At 47.1% G+C, this 25,858-nt stretch overlaps 2 protein-coding genes across 3 annotated transcripts in view; one reads left to right on the top strand and one right to left on the bottom strand.

Moving 5' to 3' along the window:
* The window catches only part of CCNDBP1 (cyclin D1 binding protein 1), a 77,818-nt gene that overhangs the window by 15,088 nt on the left and 36,872 nt on the right, over window positions 1–25,858 (bottom strand). The window lies entirely within an intron of this gene.
* TGM5 (transglutaminase 5) lies at window positions 1,073–25,662 on the top strand. The gene is made up of 13 exons (XM_045815599.2): window positions 1,073–1,091; window positions 2,003–2,182; window positions 2,322–2,567; window positions 5,810–5,928; window positions 8,436–8,564; window positions 9,113–9,290; window positions 18,407–18,545; window positions 19,161–19,264; window positions 19,366–19,605; window positions 22,932–23,297; window positions 23,778–23,938; window positions 25,157–25,290; window positions 25,484–25,662. The coding sequence occupies exons 1-13, from the start codon at window positions 1,073–1,075 to the stop codon at window positions 25,635–25,637; spliced, it is 2,169 nt and encodes a 722-aa protein (XP_045671555.2). The 3' UTR covers window positions 25,638–25,662.

Here is a 25,858-nt window from a genome sequence, read left to right as displayed (position 1 = left end):
GTTAATAAAGATAATTGTACTTCTTCTTTCCAGTGTATATTGGCTAGAAACTCCAGTACAATGTTAATAGATGGGGAGAGAGGAACATCCTTGTCTTCTTCCTAATCTTAGGGGGAAGTATCTAGTTTTTCACTATTAGGTATGGTTTTGGCTGGATTTTTCATAGATACTCTTTATCAGGTTGAGCAAGTTTACTTATTTTCCTAGAGGTAATTTACTTGCTGTATTTTTATTATAAGAGGGTGTTGGATCTTGTCAAATGCTTTGGTTTGTATTTCTTATAATGTACATATAGCTGAGACAAAACAGCTAGGCCTCTATCCTCATTGGCTTACATCTCACGGTGGAAGGCAGACAAATAAAAAACTACAAAAATATCTGAACATCTCTTGCTGATTCTGAAATTAGTAGGTTCTCAGTAAAAGTTTGTTGATAAAAATGAACAAATGAGCATGATATAAACACAATGAAGCAATTAAGTTTCTCTGTAAGTGATGTAGTTAAGTACTGTAGGTCAGTGGGAGATGGGAAGAGTGTGGGTCAACTGGGGCAGGTTTCATCAAAGAGGTGTGTCTTCAAGAGGCCTTGGAGGACAGGTGAAATTTGGTTAGATATTTGATTGGGACAGATGGAATGAGAGGGCATCCTAAGTTGGGGTTATAGCGGGATCAAAAAACATGGACAGGTAAGGCTATCATTTGCTTGAGGACATATTGCCTAGAGGAGAGGGCCCATGCTGGGAGTGGTGAGACGTGAGAATGCAAGTGTAGGTGAAGACCAGATGTGGAGGATCATAAATGTCAGGTTAAGGAGTATGTCTTTTGTATGATGGGCTGTGGGATATCTCAGAACTTTTAAAGCAGAAAGATGGCATGTTCAATTTGTCTTGAGGAAAGATAATCTCATGATGTGTTAGGAGGGGGTGGTGTAAGAAGCAGAAGACCTGATGGAGGCTATTATGGTCACTAGGAATGAAGTGAGGAGGTCAGAATTATGTAAATGTGCAAAGGGACAGGTGGACACCAGAGATATTTTAATGGGGTAAAGGGACTTGTCCACACACGAATGGATAATGACTAAGAAGGAGATAGGTGAGCCAATTGTGCTTTATACCTTATGAGCCCAGGTGCCTGGGGACCACTGTAAGGCAAATGGAAGTGGAGCCTTTTTTGGGAAGACACAGTTGGAGAACAGTGAGATCAATCTATGTTTTATTAGAAGTTCCAGAAGGCAGGGAGTGGGACTTTCTCCTCCTTCTCCTTCTCCTTCTTCTTCTCCTTCTTCTTCTTTTTCAAGATTTATTTTTATTTGAGGAGGGGGAAGGGCAGAGGGAGAGGGAAAGAAGAGAAACCCAAGCGGACTGCCCATTGAGTGTGGAGCCCTACGCGGGGCTCAATCTCATAACCCTGAGATCATGACCTGAGCCAAAACCAAGAGTTGGATGCTTAACCAGCGAGCCACCCAGATGCCCCTGGGAGTGGGCCTTTCTTTGACTGTCCTCAGCATCCCATCTCCCAGGGCATTAGGCACATGGCATTAGTGGTGGTCAGAGAGTCAGCAAACTGCTGAAAGCATAGCAGCTAACTACCGAGATCTAGATGTGGAGGCTGGTATAGGAGCAAGTGAAACTGTTAACTTGAGTCCAAAAACTGGATGCTGGGGTGAATCTGGAGACATGCTAGGGAGCAATCAAACTTGGCCAGGACTAGAAAAGGGGTTGGACAGAGGCAGAAAGCCATGCATCACCAGGAGGGTGTAAACAAGATGGGTACAGAGGGTCCTAGGAGCAAGGAAGGGAGGGAAGAAGGAAGTAAGAAAAAGGCACTTGCATGTGTGGATCCTCACTTAATCCTCATACCAACCTCGTAAGTCTGGTATCATGGATTCTGTTTTACTGACTCGGAAACTGAGGCTCAAGTTTATACAACTGATAAGTGGTGGGCGGGACTGGACCAGGCTCCACAACCCTGCTCTTTCATATGTCCCTGGCTGCCTCTCGCAGGGCTGGAGGTGGCCCTCACAGACCTCCAGAGCACCTGGAACAACGTGCGGCACCACACAGATGAGATCAGCTCTGACCGCCTCCTAGTCCGCCGGGGCCAGGCTTTCAACATCACTCTGTACTTCAGGAACCGGGGCTTCCAGCCAGGCCTAGACAATATCATCTTCGTGGCTGAGACTGGTGAGGACCCCTGAGGGGTGTGTGTGTGTGTGTGTGTGTGTGTGTGTGTGTGTGTGTGTGTGTGTGGTGTGTGGACTTAGGGAGATTCTGGACGGTTGAGAGGGTACTGCAGAGAGCCTCTGTTCTGCTTCCCTCCCAGGACCCCTTCCAGACCTGTCCAATGGCACTCGAGCCCTGTTCAGCCTGACAGGTCGTCATGGCCCCAGCCCGTGGATTGCCTCGCTGGAGACCAACGGGGCCAGCTCCCTGGAGGTGAGCCTGTGCGCCCCTCCTGTGGCAGCTGTAGGTCGGTATCTCTTGAAAGTTCATATTGACTCTTTCCAGAGGTCTGTCACAGCCTACCAGCTTGGGGAGTTCATCCTGCTCTTCAATCCCTGGTGCCCAGGTAAGGTGGAGCGCCTGTGTGGGGGGTGTCTTGTCTCTGCCCCTTTGTCACTTCCACAGAGAGCCAGGCTCAAGGATTTCTAGACCCCTGTTCCCTGGCTACCAGAAACCTCCCAGCTGCATGCACTCAGCATCTACTCCCAACCACCAACAAACAGGGCAGGGAGAAGTTCTATTTATTTACTTATTTAGAATTTAAGAAACATGAGCCGGTTCATCTTTACTTAAAAAGAAAACTATTATAATTAAGTTTCACCACTATTAACATCTACCTTTACCATACATCTTAAAAAAGAATTTATTTATTTATTTGAGAGAGAGAGAGCATGGCGGGGGTGCACAGAGGGAGAGGGAGAAGCAGGCTCCCCACTGAGCAGGGAGCCCGATGCACGGTTTGATCCCAGGACTCCAGAATCATGACCCAAGTCGAAGGCAGATGCTTAAGGAACTGAGCCAACCAGGTGCCCCACCATATTTTTTTTTTTTAAGATTTTTTATTTATTTATGTGACAGACAGCCAGCGAGAGAGGGAACACAAGCAGGGGGAGTAGGAGAGGAAGAAGCAGGCTCCCAGCGGAGGAGCCTGATGTGGGACTCGATACCACAACGCCGGGATCACGCCCTGAGCCGAAGGCAGACGCCTAACGACCGCGCTACCCAGGCGTCCCCCCACCATATATTTTTAAGTTAACTTAAAGTTTTTCATTAAAAGAAAATAAGTAAAATTTCTTTTAGTGTGGACTAAAGTAAAGGGAAAGAAAGAAGAAATAAGGAAAGGAAAGGAAAGGAAAGGAAAGGAAAGGAAAGGAAAGGGAAGGGAAGGGAAGGGAAGGAAGAAAGAAAGGAGGCAGGAAGGAAAGTAGAAGGTGACAAGTAAAACCTTATCCCAATCTCCAAGGTACATCTTCCAGAGGAAAATTCTGTTCACATTTTCTTGTGTAGCCTTACAAAAATGTTCTATGCTTAAATAAATATGTATTTATACATGTATGTGTATGTGTATGTGTATGATTATATAATCATACCATGAATGGTATGCTTTAACTTGCTTTTTTCATTCAACAATTCAGTTTTGAATGTATTCTCCTATCAATATGTTCTTTTTAGTGGATACAATTACTCCACTGTTTGGATGCACCAAATGTTTTTAACCGGTCTCCTATTTATGGGTGTTTTGGCTGTTTCCAGTCTTTGTCTTAGACAAACAAAGCTGCAGGGAATAGCCCAGCACTACCTGTCCCACAATCCCTGTCATCTAAGTCTACCTGGGGGCAGAGTAGTTATACAGACATACGGATATGGTGTGGGCAGAATGAAGGACAAGCCAAGAAGAAAGAGTGGGAAGAAGGGCAGGAAGAGTTAAGAGAAGAGAATGAGGCTGGTGAGATTTTGGGCAGAGGCCAGACTCAACAGTCTTACTTCTAGTTAGAGGATGTCCCTTCTCCTTCCTCCCTCTCATCTACCTGCTCCCCCCAACCTTATCCTGAGGGGACCAGGTGAGTCGTACCAGAACTGGCTGGGATCTAGCATCTCTAACCACCTCCCACCACCCACAGCAAGTGTCACTAAGTGGCACTCACCCATTAACCCACTAAGAGCTCTCACCCATTAACCATGTGAAAAGGCCCTACCACTGGGTCAAGGAAGACAGTTGTCTGTCTGTCTCTATCTCTCCCTCTCTTACACACCCCCCTCCTGGCCTCCAAGACTGTGGGTTTCAGACTGTACTGAGGTCTCCCCTGAGCTGTGAAAAGGACAGTGATATCTGTGGGGACTTGTTTTTTGTAGCTGTGCACCATCCAGGTTCCAAGGAGACTCAGTATGGGACTAGGGAGCAATAGGGGCTGAAGTCAGGATCAGTGGCTACCCCATCACCATGTCCAAGATATTGGCTGGGGAGCCCCGCCCTGCAGGTCTGGCCACTGCTAGCCCCCAATGTCAGGAGGGATGTGTGTGGTCTCAACTGTGAACCCGCAGGTCTCACCGCACTGGTGCAAGACCTCAATAAAAGGCATCTCTCCCAGGGGTCCTCCTTCACCGGTGTCCATGCAGGCAGAGTCTGAGGAAGCGAGGAGAGTACTTCTACCTAAGGCTTTGGCGAGGCTTCCAGACTGTTCCAGGACCTGCAAAGGGGACACCTGGTCCCATGGCCTTTGTTTGTTCATTCTCAACTTTAAAAAGATCATTTTTTACATCATGAAAGTAATACGTGTTCATTCCAGAAAATCTAGAGAATATCAATAGGCAAAAAGAAAAAAATTACTATTAACACCTTTTAGAATAGCCTTCAAAATCCTCTGCATAAATACGTTTTTAACAAACATCGATTTATGCAGTAATATTATTACATAACCCATTTAAACTTAATATATCATGTGTAGATTTCGATGCCTATCTATAAAATTTTGTAATCTTACATTAATAGTGTACAGAATTATGGCTATTTAACCAGCTCCCAAGAACCAGGCATTTAGGTTGTTTCCAGCTTTTCAATGTTATAAACAGCACTCAGATAAATAGCATAGCACCCAAATCTCTGTGTACTTCCTAAATACTGTCTTTAGATTAAATTCCTACAAAAGGAATGAGGAGGTTAATGCCAACCCCAGAATTCTGGTTTCCAATCAGGATTAGTTGAGTATAGCAGAAAGATCATGGAATATGGTATCATATGGACTTTGTGTTCAAATTTCACTCTGTACTTACATGTGACTTAGACAAGTTATCACTTTGAGCCTGTTCCCTCAATCTTAAATGGGGTCAGGATATAAATGTGCTTGGCGAACCAAGAAATTCCACCAAAGCAAATTTTTGCTGTTCAACCTCATGTTTGTATCGAACCTGTGGCTGGTGTTGAGGGATTGTAGAAGGTGGGTCTCTCCAAGAACCAGCCGCCTTCTGCCCCTCTTGGTGTCATCCAATGCCCTCCCCAGAGCTCTTTAAAATATATATATATTTTTTACTTATTTATTTGAGAGACAAAGAGAGCACAGGCAGGGGCAAGGGGAGAGGGATAAGCAGACTTCCCACTGAAGCCAGAGCTTGGAGCCCAGGGCCCAGAGCAGGGCTTGATCCCAGAATTCTGAGATCATGACCTAAGCCAAGGGCAGGCATTTAACCATCTGAGCCACCCAGGAGCCCCCAGGGCTCAGTTTCCATGGGACTTTGCTTTCTGGGGATGAGAATGGGGCGGGAAGGGCAAAATGACTTCTCTGCTTTGTGTCCTCCCACTTTGATTCCTAGAGGATTCTGTCTACTTGGACAGTGAGCCCCAGAGGCAGGAATATGTTGTGAACGATTATGGTTTCATTTACCAAGGGAACAAGAACTGGATTCGCCCATGCCCCTGGAACTATGGACAGGTGAGTCTGAGTCCTACTCATGGCTCATGGGAAGAGGGGAACAGGAGCAGGATGGGAGGGTTCTCCTCATGCAGGGTTCACCCAGAACTGACAAATGGGAACAGTAAGGTGTGAGATAACACTCCAGAGAGCTAGATGAGCAATCATAGAAAGCTGGAAGGTATTCTTTGCTGATCATATCTGGTTTGGACATCAGGATCTAAGGGGGAAGGGCAACTAAAGGCACCCACCCTGGAATTCCACTGAGCATGATGATGAGGACAAAGGGACAAGAGTGATGATGGCCATGATGGTGCCTGTTTTTTTGTCTGTTGAACTGTTTCCAGTAGGGCCTCCTTTGCCTCTCTCACGTCACCCTCATCACCCAGGCCACGCACCCTAGGATCAGTTCTGTCACACTGAGGAAACTTGGCCCTGAGCATCGCAGCCAGAAGCAGGGTTGGTGAGCAGTGATGCATTACCTTCCTGATTACTTTTGCCTCTTTGTTGGTTTTGATTAGATATCTTTTTCGTTATAAAACTAATACATGGCTGTTTTAAAAACTTTACAAGGAAACATTGCAAAAATCGGTAGAGTATGAAGGCCATGCTAAGCACTGTCATCAGAATGGTGTATGTCTCTCTATGTTTTCTTTTTTGTGCGTATCCTAAAACATGATTTTATTTGTAAAAATAGCATCATGTTCATCACAGTGCTTTGCAACTCCTGCCTTAATGAAAGCCTGCCTCCCACATTAAGCTCAGCCCCCAGCAGGTGCTCAAGGCAGTCCAGCACCAGGACGGGAAAGAGGGTTCTCTCTCAACACTGTTGCTGGGAGAAGACCAGCCCCAGAAGCCAGATGGCTATTGGCTGGGAAATCCTGGGGGCCCTTGTGGAGCCTTGTGTCCATTTGATATGGGTTCCTCTCCTGGACTTGCCCAAACAGAACTCTAACACATGTGGCCTCAGCCACATAGCCTATGCCCCCCAGGTGCCCACAGGCAAGATGAGACCTGGCAGCCTCAACAGGCCCCAAATGACCTCCCCAGCTCCTCGCTTAGCATAGACAAATGAGGATCTGGAGAGCCCCTGGAGACAGGAGCTTACCATCATCTGTGAGCGACAGAAGTGAGCAACTGCTTCTTTCTGAGCCCTGGGTCCCTCCTTTTCTCCTTCCCTCTCGTTCAGTAGACTTACACTGAATGTCTGCTGAGTGCCAGGCAGGGTGCTAGGTGCTAGGGATGTGAAATGAATTAAATGCGGCCACTGAGCTCATGGTGTACTGGAGACTCAGTCACATAAGCAGGTCATTTACCAAGCAGTGAGAATTGCAAAGGCGGAGACGGGCACAGGATGTTCTGGGAGCCTGGAGGAGGAGCATGTGATTGGGCATGGAGCTGTCAGGGAAGCTTCCTAGGAGGAGAGGGGCTTGAACTGGGTTACCCAAGTGAAGGAAGATGGGGAAACTATCCCAGGCAGAGGGGAGCATGAGCCAAAACACAAAGGTGAGAAACAGTTTGGTCTGCTCCAAGGGTTACAAGGAATCTGGTGTTGCTGGAGCAAAATGATGAAGCAGGAGGTATTAAGACATGAGGCTGGAGAGGTAGAAGGGGGCCGGATCAGGGAAGGCCTTATGTGACTTATAGAGGAGGTTAGAGCATTGATTCTGAAGACCTAGAGGCTTTTGAACATTTCAAAGCAGAAAAGTGAACTGATGAAACTGTCCCCTGGGGAAGATGATCAGAGAAGCCTCCTAATCCTGTTTATTGTCCAGTGGGAATATTACATGGGAATAAATGCATTCATTTATTCTCATTCAACCATGGAGTTGAATGCATGGGATCCCTACTATGTGCTGGGCACTGTGCCAGGTCTGGGGCATAGAGTTGCAAGAACAGCTGGAGAGAAACAGAGCATATGCCCAGGCAAGGAAGACAAAACTTGGCTTGATCATAACTGAAGCTAAACCAGGCTCGGGTTCAGGGAAAGCCTCAGATAAAATGGCATCCATGCCAAGCCCAAAGGACAAGTCAGCCTGCCTTGGGTGGGAAGTTTCCATACCTCACAGGCTATTAGTCATTCCAGAGCCCAACTGAGTCACAGATGCCAAGACGAGTTGGCATCAGCACCTGAGCAGTAGCTGCCAATGATGAGCTGGGTCAGCAGGTGGAGGTGGAAGATGAGGCAATAGGGTTTTAGCAAGAACATCCCATGGGCTCCAAGAGTGTGGGCATTGAAAGGTAAAGAGGGAAATAGAGACTTTTAAACCAGACTCATTGGCAAACACTCCAGGGGTTTGATTTGTAGGATATACAAACTGGGTGAGTTGTGACCCCAGAGCTCTGAGACCCTGCACCTGCTCAGGAGGCAGTTCGTGTCTGGGCTACTGGACACAGTTACCTTCCACATGGGTTTGTATTCCACAAACACACTCTTTTGGAGAGCTGGGTGGGGTGGTCATGAATTTCTTTCTGTATCTACATGTGCCAATCATGGGCGTTTTGCCTCTCTACATCTCCCCTTCTAGTTTGAAGAGAATATCATAGACATCTGCCTGGAGCTGCTAGACAAGAGCCTGAACTTCCAGACGGACCCAGCCACAGACTGTGCCCTTCGGGGAAGCCCCGTCTACATCAGCAGAGTGGTGTGTGCCATGGTGAGCTTGGCTCTGGCTCTGCCCACCCAGGGTGTGTCCAGGGAGGGAGGAAGCCATGTGTGGGTGGGGGTGCCCACTCACAGTTGCCCCCTGCAATGGAGGGATGAAGAGTCAAGAGCAGGGGCCCTCTGGCAAAACCAATTTGGCTGAGACTGAGAAAAAATCTGGGTAACAGGTTTTCTCAGCGGAGCTCTGAATTAGCTGGGTGTGGGCCATCACCTTGATTAATTCCAATTGCATGTTTTAGGGAAGGCTGAGTGTAGCTCTGGTTTGGGAAGTGGTCTTGTCTTTTCTAAATTTCCTTCCCTCTGAAGTATTTTTGAGAGCTCTCAGAGCCAAGCTCTAGCTTTGCAGGCAGTGGGTAGAAATAGAATAATAAACTGATTAATGGTGGAGACAAGTCAGAACCACCAGCTTCCTTAGCAGGTCTGGAAATTTCCATGTAAAATGAGATCAAAGAGTCCGCTGTGTCTCAGGCCCACAGACCTTGCCAGGCACCCACACATTACATCTTGCTTCTCATGTGTCTACGAATGGTTTCTCTTCAGATCAACAGCAACGATGACAGCGGGGTGCTCAATGGAAACTGGAGTGAGAATTACTTAGATGGTGTCAACCCTGCAGAGTGGACGGGCAGCGTGGCCATCCTGAAACAGTGGCATGCCACAGGCTGCCAGCCAGTGCGCTACGGGCAGTGCTGGGTCTTTGCTGCCATCATGTGCACAGGTACGGAGTGGAAAGGGCCCCATGGAGAGAACCAAAAGTGTACTGCCTCATGTCGTAGCCCTCTGGACCATTCTCATCCCAGTCTTGCACAGTTCCCACCAGGGAATGTTTCCAAGGAAGCCCTTTCTGTAAAACTGTCTCATCACTGACTCCAGGCTTCATGTGTCTGGGCTTATGGTACAGGATGGTTCTGAGGTAGAAATTGCACCCTTCCCTGCTCTTCTCTTCCTTTGATTTCGGACAACCTAAGAGCCTGGCTAGAAATTGTCTGGTCCAAGACAGGAATGAGACGAAAGGCCAGTAATTAGAAAACTTAACTTACAAACTGATTAGTGCCCTTTCTGAGCACGGAGGGTGGCCTTGACATGAGAGGAAAATGTGCATCACAGATGGTATGGGCCATGGGGCCAGAGCAAGATGGCGGTTGAAGTAAAATGACCTTTTGAATTTGGAGTTGTCTCGTGTTCAGCAGGCCTAGAGGCTTGACTCAGGCAAGGGAGGTAAGGGATGGAGGAAAATGGGAGATCAGCTTTACAAATAGAGAGTAGTTGCTACATTAGTACAAGAAAACCTAGAAAATCAGGGCGCCTGGGTGGCTCAGTCAGTTAAGCATCTGCCTTCAGCTCAGGTCATGATCCCAGGGTCCTGGGATCAAGCCCTGCATCGGGCTCCCTGCACAGCGGGGAGCCTGCCTAACCCTCTCCCTCTGCCTGCCGCTCCCCCTTGCTTGTGTGCACCCACTCTCTCACTCTCTCTGTCAAATAAATAAATATAATCTTCAAAAAAAAAAAAAGAAAAAAGAAAAGCTAAAAAATATGTATGGGGGTGCCTGGGTGGCTTAGTCAATCAAGCATCCGACTCTTGATTTCAGCTCAGGTCATGATCTCGGGGCCATGAGATTGAGCCCTAGGGAGACGGGCTCTGTGCCCAGCAGGGAGTCGGTTTGAGATTCTCTCCCTCACTTTCTGCCACCAATCCTGCCCCTCAGGCTCCTGTGCCCTCTCTCTTAAATAGATAAATAAATAAATAAATAAATAAATAAATAAATAAATAAATAACTCTTTAAAAGTAAGTAAGTAAGTATGGGGGAAAGAAAGCAGATGGAAGTTAATTTGTAGGTGGCAAGAGGGGCAGCAGAAGAAGAGGGGGGCAGTGAATCTTGAGGCAACTGATACCTGGAAATGAGTCACACATCAGAGATAGGAGGAGGAAAACTTCTGCCTCACCCAGGGCCCAACTTGCTACTGGTCCTGACCCTCACCCTGCCCCCCCATGCTAGGCCAGCTCTCAGCTTCTAGGCACACATATCTGTATACCTGACTTGGGTCACAGTCAGGAAATTCTTACTCTTGTTAGCTCGGGAAAGAGGCCAAATAACACCTTTGCTCACAGGACTGTCTAGTCCAACCCAGGTAGATCAGCTCTGCCCACAACTTAGCGTTCATTGTGGGCACAGGCCTTTCCTGTAGAAATACCCTATATGACAGGGGCACCTGGGTGGCACACTTGGTTAAGCGTCCAACTCTTGGTTTCGGTGCAGATTGTGATCTCAGGGTCCTGAGATTGAGCCTCTCCACAGGCTCTGTGCTTAGCATGGAGTCTGCTTAAGATTCTCTCTCTCTCCCTTTCTCTCTGCCCCTCCCTGCCGTGTTCTCAGTTTCTCTCTAAAATAAATAAATAAACCTTAGGGGAAAAAACCCTGAAATTCCCTGTATGGCAAAACCTGGTGCAGTCTGTGTGCGTATGTGTGCTAAGCCCATCTCTGGGTTCGTGGAGGAAGCTTAGAGACCCCCCAGCTGCTGAGGAGCGAGTGCCAGGCCTCTGGCCAAGGGTACAAGGAGGTTTCTGTCAACACCCACAGAGGATGACTTCACATGGGTCGACGAGGAAGAAGTCCTGAGCTCTTCCTCCTTTGCAGCTGCGGAGCCTCACCTTGAGGTGGAGTCTCTAATTGCCCGGGGATGAGAAACGAGGAAATCAACAGCTTTGATACTCAGAGCCAGAGAGATATGGGTGAACTGGGATGTCTGAGCCATCCAGGGAGCGGGCACAGGACTGGCAGGCGGAGAATGGATCAATCTTGTGCATGATGGAGAGGGAACTTTCCTCTGCATGGAAAAACTTGAGAGACTAATGGGCTGGGTGTGTACGTGGAGAGGGAGAGGACCAGGGTTTTGGGCGTGGTTGTCTGGAACTGGGTGATGGGAGGGGTGGAGCCAGTGAATGGAGATTATGCAAGGAGAGTAGGTCAATTAAAATGTTTATGAGAATCATGGGCCCTTAGTGACCTGGGAAGCAAAGGGTTGGGCAAAGTGGGTCAAATGTGGCTTGATCCACCTATAGCTCAGGCAGCAGCAGCCTTCCCCAAAAGGGCCACCATGGTGAATATTAATAAATATATCTGTTTGAAAAACTCATTTATTCATCCAGCTACACTTATTGAGTCCTTATTCTACACTAGGCACTGTGCTTCAGGTACACCTGTATACAAAGATGGGTAAGACCCAGCCTTTTTCCTCCACTAAAAGTTATCAAATTCCTTAGCCCAATATAGCTGCCAAAGCACATTTATTAGTAATATTATTATTTCACACTCACGATAGCTGTCATTTAACGGGGACTTCTTTTTTGCCAGGCACTGTGCTAAAATCTTGACAACCTAGAAAAATGGTGAGGTATGTGGACTCTGGAGGTAGGCTGCTTGGGTTCACTACCATCAATTGGCTGAATAGCCTTGGGCAAGTTACTTAACTTGTGCCCCAGACTTATAATGGAGAAAGTAATAGTACCTACCTCTTAGGGTTCTTGGAAGGATTGAGGGAATTAACATATGGAGAGTGCTAAGAATAAACGGTGTCTGGCCACAGTGAATGTTTAGTAAGTACAGCTAGGATCACCTCGTTTGATCCCCCAGATAACCTTAGGAGGTAGGTTCTATTATCATCATCTTCACTTTGCAGACAAATTGAGCAGCAGGGCCAGTCTAACATCCAGGTCTGGCATGCTGTGACCACTAAGCTATACTGATGCAAAGACCTCGCTAGCAGCTGCCATTTACCCAGCATCCTCTGTGCTTCAGGCATATGGTAGGCACTTTCCCGTATGACCACCCGCAAAGTAGATATTATAACCGTCCTTTTACAGATGAGAAAACTGAGGCTTGAAGTGACCAAGTGACTCCTATCTGACTCCGAAATGCATTCTCCCTTCTGCAGCACTGCCTCTGTTCAGAACTGCCTTTTTAAATGTCAACATATTAACTTCAACTTCCTAATGAAAAATCACTAACAGGAAAATTTGCATGCATCATAGATACACTTACAATTTTTGAACAGGCTTTTTCTTTGACATTCATTTAGCTGGCTGTTATTTTGGGAATTTCAGACAAATCTCTGGCCTACTTTTTCCGTACTCCAGGGCTGGCCACCCACAGCTCTTAGTCATCAGGCATTTCCTGTTCTGGCCATCCACTCCCTGTGACAGGGAACCTGGAGAGAGTTCCAGCAGCTCCCCTCAACCCCAGCCATTTGTCAGAGTTCTAAGGCTGGTTCCTTTACACTCTCCTTGCCCTTTTAAACTGCACTTTTTTTTTTCTGTGCCCCTGGGCAGACTAACTCGCAGTCCCCCAGTACTATCCCTCCCCCGCTACAGTTTGAAGAGTTGGGGTGGGCGTTCCCTTCCTCACCATGTCTCTCTCTCTCCTGCCACTCTCCATGTGGTCTATCTTTTGCTGTGCAGAAGCTGTTCAGTCAGCCCTCAGTTCTTCTTCAAGAGGAATTGCTCTATAAATAGATATAGATTTGGCGTGTCTGTGGAAGAGGTGAGTTCAGGGTTTTCCTACATCGCCATCTTGGACCAGAACTCCTGAACTGTACCTTTTACAAGGGTGAATTTTATGGTATGTGAATTATATCTCAATAAAGTTGGGGTTTTGTTTTTGTTTTAAAGCCAGGCATCCTGGGAAGGTACCTGGTCTGTTCCTGCCCACAGCTGCATGGAGTGGGGACAGGGGCAGGTCTATGGGGCCTGAACGTTGTTCTGTGAGCAGGTCTATGGGGCATGATCCTCTCCTCTGTAGACACCTGGGCCCAGAAGCCATAGTGGGAAGGGTGGTGGGAAGTGAGGAGGCTGTGCTGCTTGGGCCTGGGCCCTCCTCTCTTCACCCAAAACTACCCCATGTGTATATCTTTTGTATATTGGATCCCCACTTATGCCTTGCCTTGCATGTAGGACCCTCTGCTTAAAACTTTTTTGAACACACCTTGGCTAGATGCCCATCTAAGATTTCTCCTCACTCAGTTGTGTAGTGGCCTCTATAAAGTACCTCATTATCTTCATTTGAATACAACACTTGTTCTCATTCTGTTTATTGAGCCCTTAGCTCTCAAAGAACCTCAGCCAAGGTCCTGGTGCATTATTTTGCCTCAACTTTTGGCTCAAACACAAATCAAACACTATTATTCTCCATTGATTTATGAGACATCTAGGATTGTGTGGAATGTTCCCTTACTAGGTTGTGGGTTAATATATGGCTAGCACCTAGAAAAATGCCTGGCACATGGTTAGCTTTATATAAATGTTAGTTATTATATTTAGTCTGATACTGTTTTAATCTCAGCCTCTTGGACTCCAGAGGTCTTGCTCGGTCTCACTCACAAAGTGTTTCTAGTCACTCCCTAACATTCAGTTCCCCATCATCTCTATCACTTTTTTTACATTATTTCCTTCATCTGTTCTGTGGAGTGTTTTAGGGTTAAATTAATCATATTCCTCATTTCATAATATTTATCATACCAGGTCTGCTTCAGGCATTTTAAAATAATTAGTTAATTAATTGGTTTTTCCTCACTTTTGTCTTATAACCTGTTCCTATTCACCTCCCCCCATGATAGGGAAACATTTTGATGTATTTAATATGTAACATTGTCTCTGAAAGTGCTCTTACAGAAGAAAAAGTATATTGTTATAGTGCAATATTTTTCCAATATGCTTTTTGTTTTATATATAGTATTTTTCATCTTTAGAAGTTCCATGGGATCATCTTTCTATCTTCCATTTCTCTTCTTATGTTCATGTTTTCCTTTACCTCCTCTTGAGCATATTTATAATATTTAAAATAGCTGTTTTAAGGTCCTTGTCAGTTAATTCTATCATCTCTCTCATTTCTAGATCTAGCTCTATTGATTGACATTTTTCCTGGCTATGAGTCATATTTTTCTGCTTTTTTACATGCCTGGTAATTTTTTTAAGTAGATATTATTATTATTATTATTATTATTATTATTATTATTATTATTATTTGAGAGAGAGAGAGTAAGAGAGAGTGTGAGCAGGGAGAGGGACAGAGGAAGAGAGAGAGAATCTTAAGGCCTCCACTGGGTGTGGAGCCTGATATGGGGTTCGATCTCACAACTCTGAGATCATGACCTACACTGAAATCAACAGTCAGACTCTTACCCAACTGAGCTACCCAGCCGCCCCTATAGTAGACATTATTTTTTAGAGCAGTTTTAGGATTCATTGTCATTGCAGACAATCAAGAACAGTTCTAATATGACCTTGTGAAGGTATATCTGAAAAATAAAGACAATATAACCACCTTGGTTTAAGGAACAATTAAAGGCATGGGAGGAGAAGATACTTTAACCATTTGGAAACTTAATGTGTCCAGGGAGAAATTAAAAGATGCTAAATATCATCACATTTAAATGCAATCACTTCAACTCTATTAGCTGAAGCTTTGGCTGTATTCTTCAGGATAAGCCATGGAAGTGTGGCAGGAAAGCTGGCCAAACAAATTGAACTCTAACTTTCCACTGATCTCTTTTAAATGGGAGCCACATTTCGACATGAAGACGTAGTAAGGGAGCAAGGGAGAGAAAAGAACTGGTGAGAAGCTTCACAGCCAGCCCTGAAACAGACTCTGTGTTTTAATACACCATTGGGATGATGTCCCTCACCAGTCGAAAATGAGCTACACTCCTTGAGGACGGGAATGTCTTTCCTTTTTGTGTGTGCGTCTAACCCACTGCCTGGTTAATCTCAGCGGCTTGACACGTATCACCGAATGACTGCTGAATGGCTGAGTGAAGAGACACAGTAATTCACACTGGGAGTGTGGTGCGGTTTATACCTTGGGAACTCTGCAGCCCTTTCTTGATTCTGATATCTTATCCACCTTTGTCTAAGCATCACAAACACCTCCCTTTTACGAAGGCTCAGCTCCCACAAAATTATCAACGTAAGAGTCACCTGAGTCTCGTGTCACACTGTGAGTCACTAGGACTGATAGTCTGCAGGAATCTTATCCACAGGTTAAAGACAACGCATGTCAACACAAATTTAATGAGCATCTACTCTGTGCCCAGCACTGTGCTGGAAACAAAGAAATGCAAGAAAAGTGTCCTCTATAAGTCCTACTCTAGGGGGATTTGGAATCTGGCTGACAAGACAAATACGGGAGATCACAGAGCCCCATCCAGTGATAAAATAAGCGGCACAGGTGACTGGGATTAAGGGAGAGCACGGGAAGGGACGCTAGTGTGGCGTGAAGCAGGCAGTGAAAACTCCACAGAGAAAGGAGCACTGAGAATGAGGTGTTGCCGGGATGCCTAGTGAAGTTACAGTGGTGTGGCTTGTTGCTAGAAGCATGGGGATGCTTTGAGATCAAAGAAACGTGGGCTTAAATCCTGCCCTGGCTCTCCTCTTTCTGCCGTGCGACCTCAACCTCTCTAAGCTTCAGGTTTCTCCTCTTTGAAGTGGGGATAACCCCAGGGTTGTGGAGATAGTTTAATGAGATCATGCCTGTGCAGTTCTGGGCACCATGCCTGGCACTATGATGATGATGATGATGATGTCATCGGCCAGCAAGGAAGACAAGCACAACTGAGGTTGTGTTTAGAAGCAGTGAGGTCTCCATACAGGCTCAAGATTCAAATTCAGGAGTTGTGGGTACACAAGGGAGAGATGAGTCCGTGAGACAGGATGAGCTCTTTGTGCGAGGACAGAGCAGGTAGGACAGAGGGAGCAAGAGCACAGGAAAAAATATATGTGTATGACTTCACGCAGATCTGAGCACTGTTAGCTCCCATAGTGTGATGTGGAAGTTAAAGCCGAGGCCTCACTCCCCATGCAAGCAACCATTCTAGCCCCACTGTGGCCTCACTGGGATAGGCTGTTGTCCCCCAACCTAGGCCACTCACAAGCCAGGAACAGAAACGAGTGAGAACGGATCAGGGCAAACCCATCATCACTCTAAGCTTACGCTCTACTGACAGTCAAGGTTGATACCCAAAGCGTAGCGTACAGTCATTACGATAGTACTGTGTGTCAAGTCAGAAACCACCAGAATGGGCAAAAGATTCATGAGACACCCATCTAGCAACAATGCACCACCTTTCTGCAAAAGAGATCTGGCTCTGTGTTGTTAATAGCTGTATAATGGTAAAGACGAATATTACACAATCCTTGCCCTCGGGAGGGCGGACTCGCAAACAAATCATTACAAGCCATGTGCTATGTGTACTAGAGAACTTCAGAGTGCCGTGAGAATAATGACCTGTGTTCAGGTGGGAAAGGTCCGTCCAGCCTTGCTGAGCAGGAGCTGACACCACCACCGACACTCCCAGTGGCTGTTCATGAATTCATCAGGGTGAATTCCGGAGGCTTGCTTCCTGCTCTCACTGCCAACCCCTGCTTGGCGCCTTCTCTTATTATCCCTTTACCCACACTCCTGACTGTAATCTCAGCATAAATGTGTTCAGTGCAATGCTCCTGAGTCACCTGAATGCTCTTGCCTTACTCCTGTCTCATGTTCCTTTAGTGGCAGCTTTGACAACCTTCACCCACCCATCTGAGGCTGTCCTGTGTTACCTCCACCCACAATTCACTTGTCAGCTCTGCTCACTCCCTGCCCTCATTTCTTGGCCCTGCACAGACCTGCCACTCCAAGAGAGCTCCAGGTTCCCCTTTGGGCTTCTCTCCTCTCTGTTCCAAGCTATACCCAGAGATGTGTCCACACCTTGGCCTGGACAGGATTTGTGTCAATATTTGATCACATAGGAAAATGCTTGATATGTTTAATAAGTTGAAAATACTAGAGTGCTGAACTGTGTGTGTAATACTGGGAGGTGGGCTCAGAATTGAGTATGAGCTTAGCAGTGAAATCAGGATTTGAGTGATAGGTCTGCAATTTCCTAGCTGTGTGACTTTGGTCAAGGTTGCCAACTTTTCTTAGCCTCCAACTCTTAATCTTTAACATGAGGATAATAATAGCAGCTTCTGTGTTAGAGTTGTCCTGAGGATAACTTAGCAATATGCCTGGTGGGTATTATTATTATTGAATTATTATTATCATATTATTATTGAATGGGGTGACCTGCCAATGCTGGACTTGAACGGAGAGGGTCCCCAGAGCATTGGTGGTAGGATGGCCTAGGGGATATTGCTGTACTTAAAGAGTGCAGAAGGGGGGAAATATGGCAGGGGACAAAGCAAAGAAGTTGGCTGGCAAAGGGAAGAGACGCCTCCTCAGGAATAAAAACAAGGCCGTACCTCCTTTCTAGAATTTCTCTACTAGGTACAAACTCTCACTTTTCTAAGCTTCTGTTACACAGTTTCCTTCCTTTTCTGCCTTCCTTTGTGATGCTTTCCTTGATAAGCTTCCAAGCCAATAAATCCATGGAAAAGGGGGAATCCAAGTCACAGACCTCTTTGTCTAAGAATTTGATGGTCTGAGCCCAAATTCTAGCTATTTGGCTTGAAGATGGAGATTCTAGGCCAAGAGAGAAGTGAGATCGAGTCAGGCCACTGAGTCTTGCCAAAGGAGGTGTGCTTGTCCCCTCCTGCTTGTAGGCAGGAGAACTCACAACTTGTTTGGCCCTGGCATTGCTTGTCTGAGCAGCCAGAGGCTCAGCCTTTGCCCAGGGTCTCTTCCATGAGCTCCAGAGAGGAGCTGAGGAAGGTGGGGAGAGAGGTTGGCAACCTCACCAACCCATTGCCCCAGACAGCTCCTGACCGGTCCTGCAAGTGCCAACTGAATGGTTTTCCTGGGCCCAGGGAATCCGTAGGGTTCCTGAATCCACAGCCCACAGGAGATTTTTTTGCTCTCTCTGCAGTGATGAGGTGCCTGGGGATCCCCACCCGCGTGATCACCAACTTTGACTCTGGTCATGACACAGACGGAAACCTGATCATAGATGAGTATTATGACAGCACGGGCAGGATCTTGGAGAATAAGAAGAAGGACAGTGTCTGGTGAGAGGCAACCTCTCCATCTCTTTCCAGGGCAAACCCCTCCAGCGGAGAGCTGGGCAGGACTGTGCCCACAAGCCTAATGCCCTCTCATGCCCCCCTCACTTTCACCAGTCCCAGGCTCCGTATCCCAACTCAAAGGCTGAGACGCAGCTGAACACAAAACCGATTCTGAGTTTAGAATCCTCACATCACAAGAGCTTTCTGCCCTGGGTGAGGTTTCCCTTTTTGTCATCTCCTTCATTTAATATCAGCCTGTAGCTCTGACCACAAGAGGGCCTGAAGCCTCACCTCCAGACACACATGAGTCAGCAGCACACACAGGAAAGGGCCACCGTTTGGAGGGAGTGAGAGAGAGATTTTTAACTTCAGTTAGTTCTGGAAGCCTTCACTCTCTATTCATAGAAGAAAGCTCTTTTCTGAGCAAGTCGAGGCTCACAGGAGGAAGAGCTGCCACCACTCACCCACAGAGGTTTAAAGCCTAGCGTGCACTAAATCTGTCTTTCTATTTAGCAGTCCATTTGCCCACCGCCCCCTGCCTTGCTCTAGAAAGAACACATGCACTACAAGCTCTCCCTTAGCTTCATTTGGCACTGACTCCTCTGGCTTCTCCTTTAGGAATTTTCACGTGTGGAATGAGTGCTGGATGGCCCGAAAGGACCTCCCTCCTGGATATGGAGGCTGGCAGGTGTTGGATGCCACACCTCAGGAGACGAGCAACGGTGAGGCTGTCCAGAAAGCAGAACCCACTCCCACAGAAACCGCCCTTGCCCCTGCTTGACCCTGCAGCAACGGTCCATCGTGGCTCCTATGTTCTCCTCAGGCCTCTACTGCTGCGGCCCTGCCTCTGTCAGAGCCATCAAAGAGGGAGAGGTGGAGCTGAACTATGACACAGCCTTTGCTTTTTCCATGGTGAATGCTGACTGCATGTCCTGGCTTGTCTATGGAGGGAAGGAGCAGAAAATTCACCGGGACACGAATACTGTTGGCAATTTTATCAGCACCAAGAGCATTCAAAGTGATGAGCGAGATGACATCACAGAGAACTACAAATACTTAGAAGGTATGACAGAGCCAGCCCCTGCCAAAGACCAAGTCCTGGGGACACCTTCCCCAGGGAACCTCCCAGCCAGCTGGGAAACCATACGGACCCTGAGGGACAGAACCCAGGTCCGCTGTCTCCTCAGGTTTAAGGTCCCAGCTGAGATGTTCCCACTGCCTCACTTCCTTGTGCCCACACCACCCCACATCCCACAGGCCAGTGAGCACCCCACCAACAGTATGTGAGTCCTTCACTGCTACCTTCCTGAAAAGTTAGCCTCCTTCTCAAGATGGGAGGGGATTTAGTAAACCCTATCCTATTAGTTAATTTAATGAATTTCATTTAACATATTGTCTAATTAACTTCATTTTATTGAGTATTTGGAGGACAATCCAGACCACCAGCCAGTACTAAGGCTAATACAAGGCCGAATGTTTACTCCAACACCTACCCCCTGAAGAGGATGGTTCTGAGAGGTGGGAGACCTGGCGGGGGCTTCTTACTCAAGTCAGCAGGGGCAAATAGGCAACTAAAGTAGTCAGGTGTGAATTAATTCCCCAAATTTGAGAAAGACCAACCACTAGGTTCAACCACCAGGGAGCCAAGCGAAAACATACAGTCTGTGAGGACCAGAAGCTGAGTGAGGGGCAGGAACCGAGCAACAGTGAATCAGCAAAATGTGGGAGTGGCAGGTAGCTGAGCAGCTGCCAGGAGTGCTGGTGAGTAGGTATCTGTGGTTTATCTATGTGGGACTTCGGGACCCACGGAGAAGCTCCAGGATCTGAGCCTAGGAAGGGGCTTTACACTGTGAGAGGCAAGCATTGAACACAGCCCCCCATGCTGCTCATCATCCCCTTCACCTCCAACCACTCTGGGGCTGTTTTGGTGGGGGTGCCCAGAACAGGTCCTGAGGCAAGGACTCAAGTACAAGTGGTTTATCTGTGAGGCCATCCAGCAACTACTGGCAGGAAGGAAGGTGAGCAAGTGAGACGGGGGCGGGGGGAGGAAGCCAACACAGGGTGCCTCGTCACAGGCAGCTGGAGCTCAGCTCCTGCTTGGGAGCTCTGTGAGGGGGGTTGCCAGGGAAAATACAGGACAAGTAGTGCTTTCGTCTAACCATGGCCCAAATTATTTGTTGTTAATCTGAAACTCAATTTAAATGGCCCTGTATTTTTATTTGCTAAATCTGGCAACCCTATCAGGGACTCAGTGTGAAATGTAGAACACCACCACAGATTCATCCCACCCAAGAGGCAAGGGGGCTAGGCTATTTATCCAGCAACTCCTGTCCGTCAGGGACTGAGGCCTTCTCCTTGGGGTGTCAAGTCCCTAGCACTTTTGGCCTGCTCCACACATAGGCTAAGGCAGCTCTGGTAGCAAAGAAAGCCTCAAAGAGTGGTAGTTGCTAGAATTTGGAAGTAGGGCATGTGGACACTGAACTGGTGAGTGCCAAGGGAATGTGAGTGGGCACTGACAGCATTGCTAGAGGTCTGCAGGGTTCCACTGTAATCTGGGGGGTTTGGAGCCATATTCCTGTGGGCCTGAGGGTGCTGCTCAGTTGGGCAGTATTTGATCTCCTCCCGCTCAGCCTGACAGGTTCTGGGGGTAGAGCAGACCACAGGTGAGCTAAATCTGATTCACATCTCCCTGGGCCCACTCTTGCTGAAGTAGATGCCTTGAGATCCTCATCTGCCTGGAACCAGGCTTAGAATGATCCCCAGAGCAAGGGGATAAAAAGTGGCCTCTGCCTGGGGAGGATATGGGACACACTGAAGGGCTGGGGGAAGACACTGGCAGCAGTGAGTGTTAGGTGAACACATCTGCTGGGATTATTAGGGAAGCATGGGTGAATATTCTTGCATATCCTGGCCACGGTACCATCCTAGGACTGAAACCAGGCCTCTCTGGGAATTCAGCTTGCCTGAATTTTATTTTATCTTATTTTACTTTATTTTCTCTTCTATTTTTTCTTTTTTAATTTTTTATTTATTCATTTATTTATTTTACTGTGGCTTCTCACTTTCATTTCCAGGAATTAGTCTACACCTGATCAATCATTTGGTTCTGGAACAGGAAATCATAGCATGCTGCTGTCTTTAAGAGCCTTACTCTTCCCCATCTGTGGGCCTTTATCTTTCCCATGGGGAAGGCAGAATAGAGTCTAGTGACCACGAGCACAGACTTTGGTGTTGGGCAGATTTGGTTTCTACCTGGATTCTGCCCTTTGCAAGTTGTGGGACTTGGACAAGTGACAGGACCTCTCTGAGCCCCATTTTACTCATCTGTATATGGATTATATTGTTGTTGTTGTTGTTGGCGAGGATGTGGAGAAAAAGGAACCCTCATGCACTGTTGGTAAGAATGCAAGCTGGTGCAGCCACTGTGGAAAACAGTATGGAGGTTCCTCAAAAAATTAAACATAAAACTACCACATGACCCAGCAATTGCACATTTGAGTATTTATCTAAAGAAAACTAAAACACTAACTTGAAAAGATACATGTGCCCCCATGTTCACTGTGGCATTGTTTACAATAGCCAAGCTATGGAAACAGCCCAATGTCTACTGATGGATGAATGGATAAACTAAATATATATATATATATACACACACACACACACATACATATATATATGTATATATACATATGTATGTATATATACACACACTGGAATATTATTCAATCACACACACAAAAAAACCCCACAATGAAATCTTGCCATTTGCAACAATATGGATGGACCTTGAGGGCATTATGCTAAGTGAAATAAGTCAGCAAAGACAAATACTGTATAATTTCCTCTCTTATATGTGGAATATAAAAAAAAGAAAAGAAATCAAGTTCATAGTACAGAATACAGATTGGTGGTTACCAGAGGCAGAGGGGTGGGATGGGAGAAATGGGTAAAGGGGGTCTAAAGGTAAGTAAATAAACAAATAAATAAAACGGTGCCAGTGATTTTTTTAAAAAATCGTTCTAGGCCTTTTGTGGCACCAAATAGAAGGTCCAGAGGGCCCTCCCTATCTAAACGGGGGAGCATCAGACTCCCTGCTCAGTGGGGAGCCTACTTCTCCCTCTGCCCCTCCCCCCCCGTGTGTGTGTGTGTGTGTGTGTGTGTGTGTGTGAGCGTGCGCGCACGCGCTTGCTCTCTCCCTCTCTCTCTCAAGTAAATAAATAAAATCTTCAAAAAAAAAAAAAAAGAAAGAAAGAAAAAGAAAGCACCCGATGAATGGTAGGGAATGTCTGTTGTTGGAAATGAGGGTTTTAACAGCTCTGCAGTGTTTGGCCAAGGCTTACCTCCCTGGGTCAGTCTGACCCACAGCCAATGCTCTCTCTGCCCTTCCAGGTTCCCCTCAAGAGAGGCAGGTGTTCCTGAAGGCTCTTCAGAAGTTGAAGGCTGGAAGGTCCGAAGACCCCCACCAAGCAGACTCACAACATTCCACACCTGAGCCACGGAGCGGGGATGGCCTTTGGAGCCTGCATACACCTTCCCTTCGGCCCAGTGATATTGTCCACGTCTCCCTGAAATTTCAGCTGCTGGATCCTCCCCACATGGGCCAGGACATAAGATTTGTCCTGCTGGCCCTCAACATGTCACTCCAGTTCAAGGACCTCAAAGTGAACCTAAGTGCCCAATCCCTGCTGCATGATGGCAGCCCCCTGCCCCCTTTCTGGCAGGACACAGCCTTCATCACGCTCTCTCCTGAAGAAGGTATGGGCTCTGGGTCTGGGCATGGGGACAGTCTGTGTACACAGAGTGGGTTATGGAAATGCCAGTGGGGACAAGCCAGACAACAAGGTTTTGGGGACAGACCTCTGTGACACCAGTCTTCCTTAATGTCCCCTTTGGCAGAGATTCCTCCCCCCTCCCCTTCCCTCCTTTCTCTTGCTCCTCCTTCCCTCCCTTTACTACTTCAAGGAAGGGAGCCTGGTTTAGTAGGGGAAGCCCGAGTTTTGGAGGCATCTAGAAATTGGTTAGAACCTCAGCTCATCCATTACCAGGAGAATGACCTTGGGGAAACCATTTTGCCTTTCTTAACCTCAGCCTCTCCACCTGAAAACCTAGTAACTTCTTCACTAGGGCTTAGTACATGTTGGTCCCCTTTTCTCCAAAGAAGGGTCCCCCAGATCCAACCCAGGCCTAACTGATTTTCCCAGCTACTTTCACCTCATCTTTTTGTTTTCTCCCTAGCAAAGACCCATTCCTGTAGAATTCCCTATTCCCAGTATAGCCAGTACCTGTCAACAGACAAGCTGATCCGCATCAGTGCCCTAGGCGAAGAGAAGAGCAGTCCGGAAAAGATCCTGGTGGACAAGATCATCACCCTAGCCTATCCAGGCATCATAATTAATGTAAGTGGCCCAGGGGCTCCCGGTAATCTGGCTGGGGTTGGGGGGAGTGCAGCCCTCTGAAAGTCCGTTCAGGAAAGCAGCCCCTCTTTTCCACTGCCTCTTCTGGTGTCCCCAGGTACCTCCTTATCAGAAACATGAGATTCATCTGAAAACATTGGACAAGGTGTCCATCCTCTTGCACCATTAAAGTCCTTACGGGTGGACCTTGAGCAGGTGCCATAGAGAGGATGGGAAGAGATCCCTCTCTTGTGCCACCTCCCACTGTTGGCCTTCCCCAGGGTCAACATAAGAAACTATGAACTCAAATGGGAGGAACCTGAGTGGGGAGAAAAGCACTGCCTGAGCTCAGCTCAGGTTTGATTTGCCATTTCTTGGCTGTGCCTTCTTGGACAAGTCCCTGGGCCTCTGCTTCTGAACTGTCAAATGAGAGGATTAAGCTAGCTGGCCTCTGAGGACACCACCTGCTGTGACATTCTGTGGTCCTCTGAGTGGGAAGACTTCATGGGTCTCCAGTGTTGTCTCCCAAAGGCCAAGTAACCGCCTAGACCCTGCTAAGCGAGCCTGTGGTGCCCCCTGGTGGGATGCATCTGGCAAACACAGCCACTGGAGTCTTGTTTTAGGGAGGGTTTCCAAAAGTGCCTCCAGGTTTCCTGAGGCTACTTCCATATCTCTACAGTCTTGAATGTCTCATTGCTCTTCACTCACACACTGGGGTGAAAAGAAATGAGCCCGTTATGTATGTTAAGAGGGAGGAAAGGAATGGAGTGGACTTGCAGTAAGAAAGTGCCAGAGAAGATTCTATCCACTCAAATTATGCATGAGAATCCCTTGGGATTATTTTACACTTGGATGAAATCCTTGAAGCAGAGGAAACATCACTAGAGACTTCAATTCATCAGACTTTTCCAAATGCTGGGTTGAGGGATATAAAACATTTTATACAAATATCTATGAATGTATAAATGAAGCACAGTTTTCCATAACAGTATCTCATGTGGTATACACTGATCTTTTCTTCCACTGCATTTTTAAAAAACATTAATGACGACCCACTGAGTTGGTTTTAAGTCATAACTGGAAAAACATGGGCCACAGAAGTCCAGGTCTTCAGGAAATAGATCTGAAGAGCAATGCCCTCTGTAAATGTTTGGGGGTGAGGAACTGGGGAATGAGATTAATCTTCTGCTCCCTTCTTCTCCTCTGGATCTCTCTGTTCAGGTTTTAGGAGCTGTCGTTGTGAACCAGCCACTCTCCATCCAGGTGCTGTTTTCGAACCCCCTCTCAGAGCACGTGGAAGACTGTGTGCTGACTGTGGAAGGAAGCGGGCTCTTCAAGAAACAGCAGAGAGTCCTGTGAGTGCTGGCAGTACGCGGCCTTTGCCCCCATCTTATCCTGGTGTTTTCACTAACCTTCTTTCTGGTGACTGGCACCGAGGCCAGTCTCTAAGAACACCAGGAAAGAAAAGCCCTGGTTGCTGAGGGAAAAAGAGCTCTGGAGTTCTCATGACACACATGGTCTTCTAACATTCTCTTTTCTCTGCTACAGCATTGGAGTCCTCAAACCTCAACACAGGGCCAGCATCACTCTGGAGACTGTCCCCTTCAAGAGTGGCCAAAGGCAGGTCCAAGCAAATCTGAGGAGCAACAAGTTTAAGGACATCAAGGGTTACAGGAATGTCTATGTAGACTTGAGGTTATAAATTCTGGAACAAAGAGCCAGATGCATAGATTTTAAGCTTCAGGAGAAGGAGCACGTTCGAATGCAAGCTGTGCCATTCCCCACCACAACAGAGGCTTTGCTGGGCTCCAAAGTAAGCAGCAGAGGAGAAGTCAGCAATGGGTAGTCTCCTGGGCCATTTGCACAGCTTCCTACGACTCTGATCAGAGACCAGGGACTCTACGGCGTCCAATCCAGAAGTGT

Source organism: Ursus americanus, chromosome 36 (assembly GCF_024610735.1).
Source record: "Ursus americanus isolate L20-20 chromosome 36, mUrsAme1.1.p, whole genome shotgun sequence".
NCBI lineage: Eukaryota > Metazoa > Chordata > Mammalia > Carnivora > Ursidae > Ursus > Ursus americanus.
Note: the sequence above shows the minus strand (reverse complement) of the source record. Positions and strands in the feature narration are given on the sequence as shown.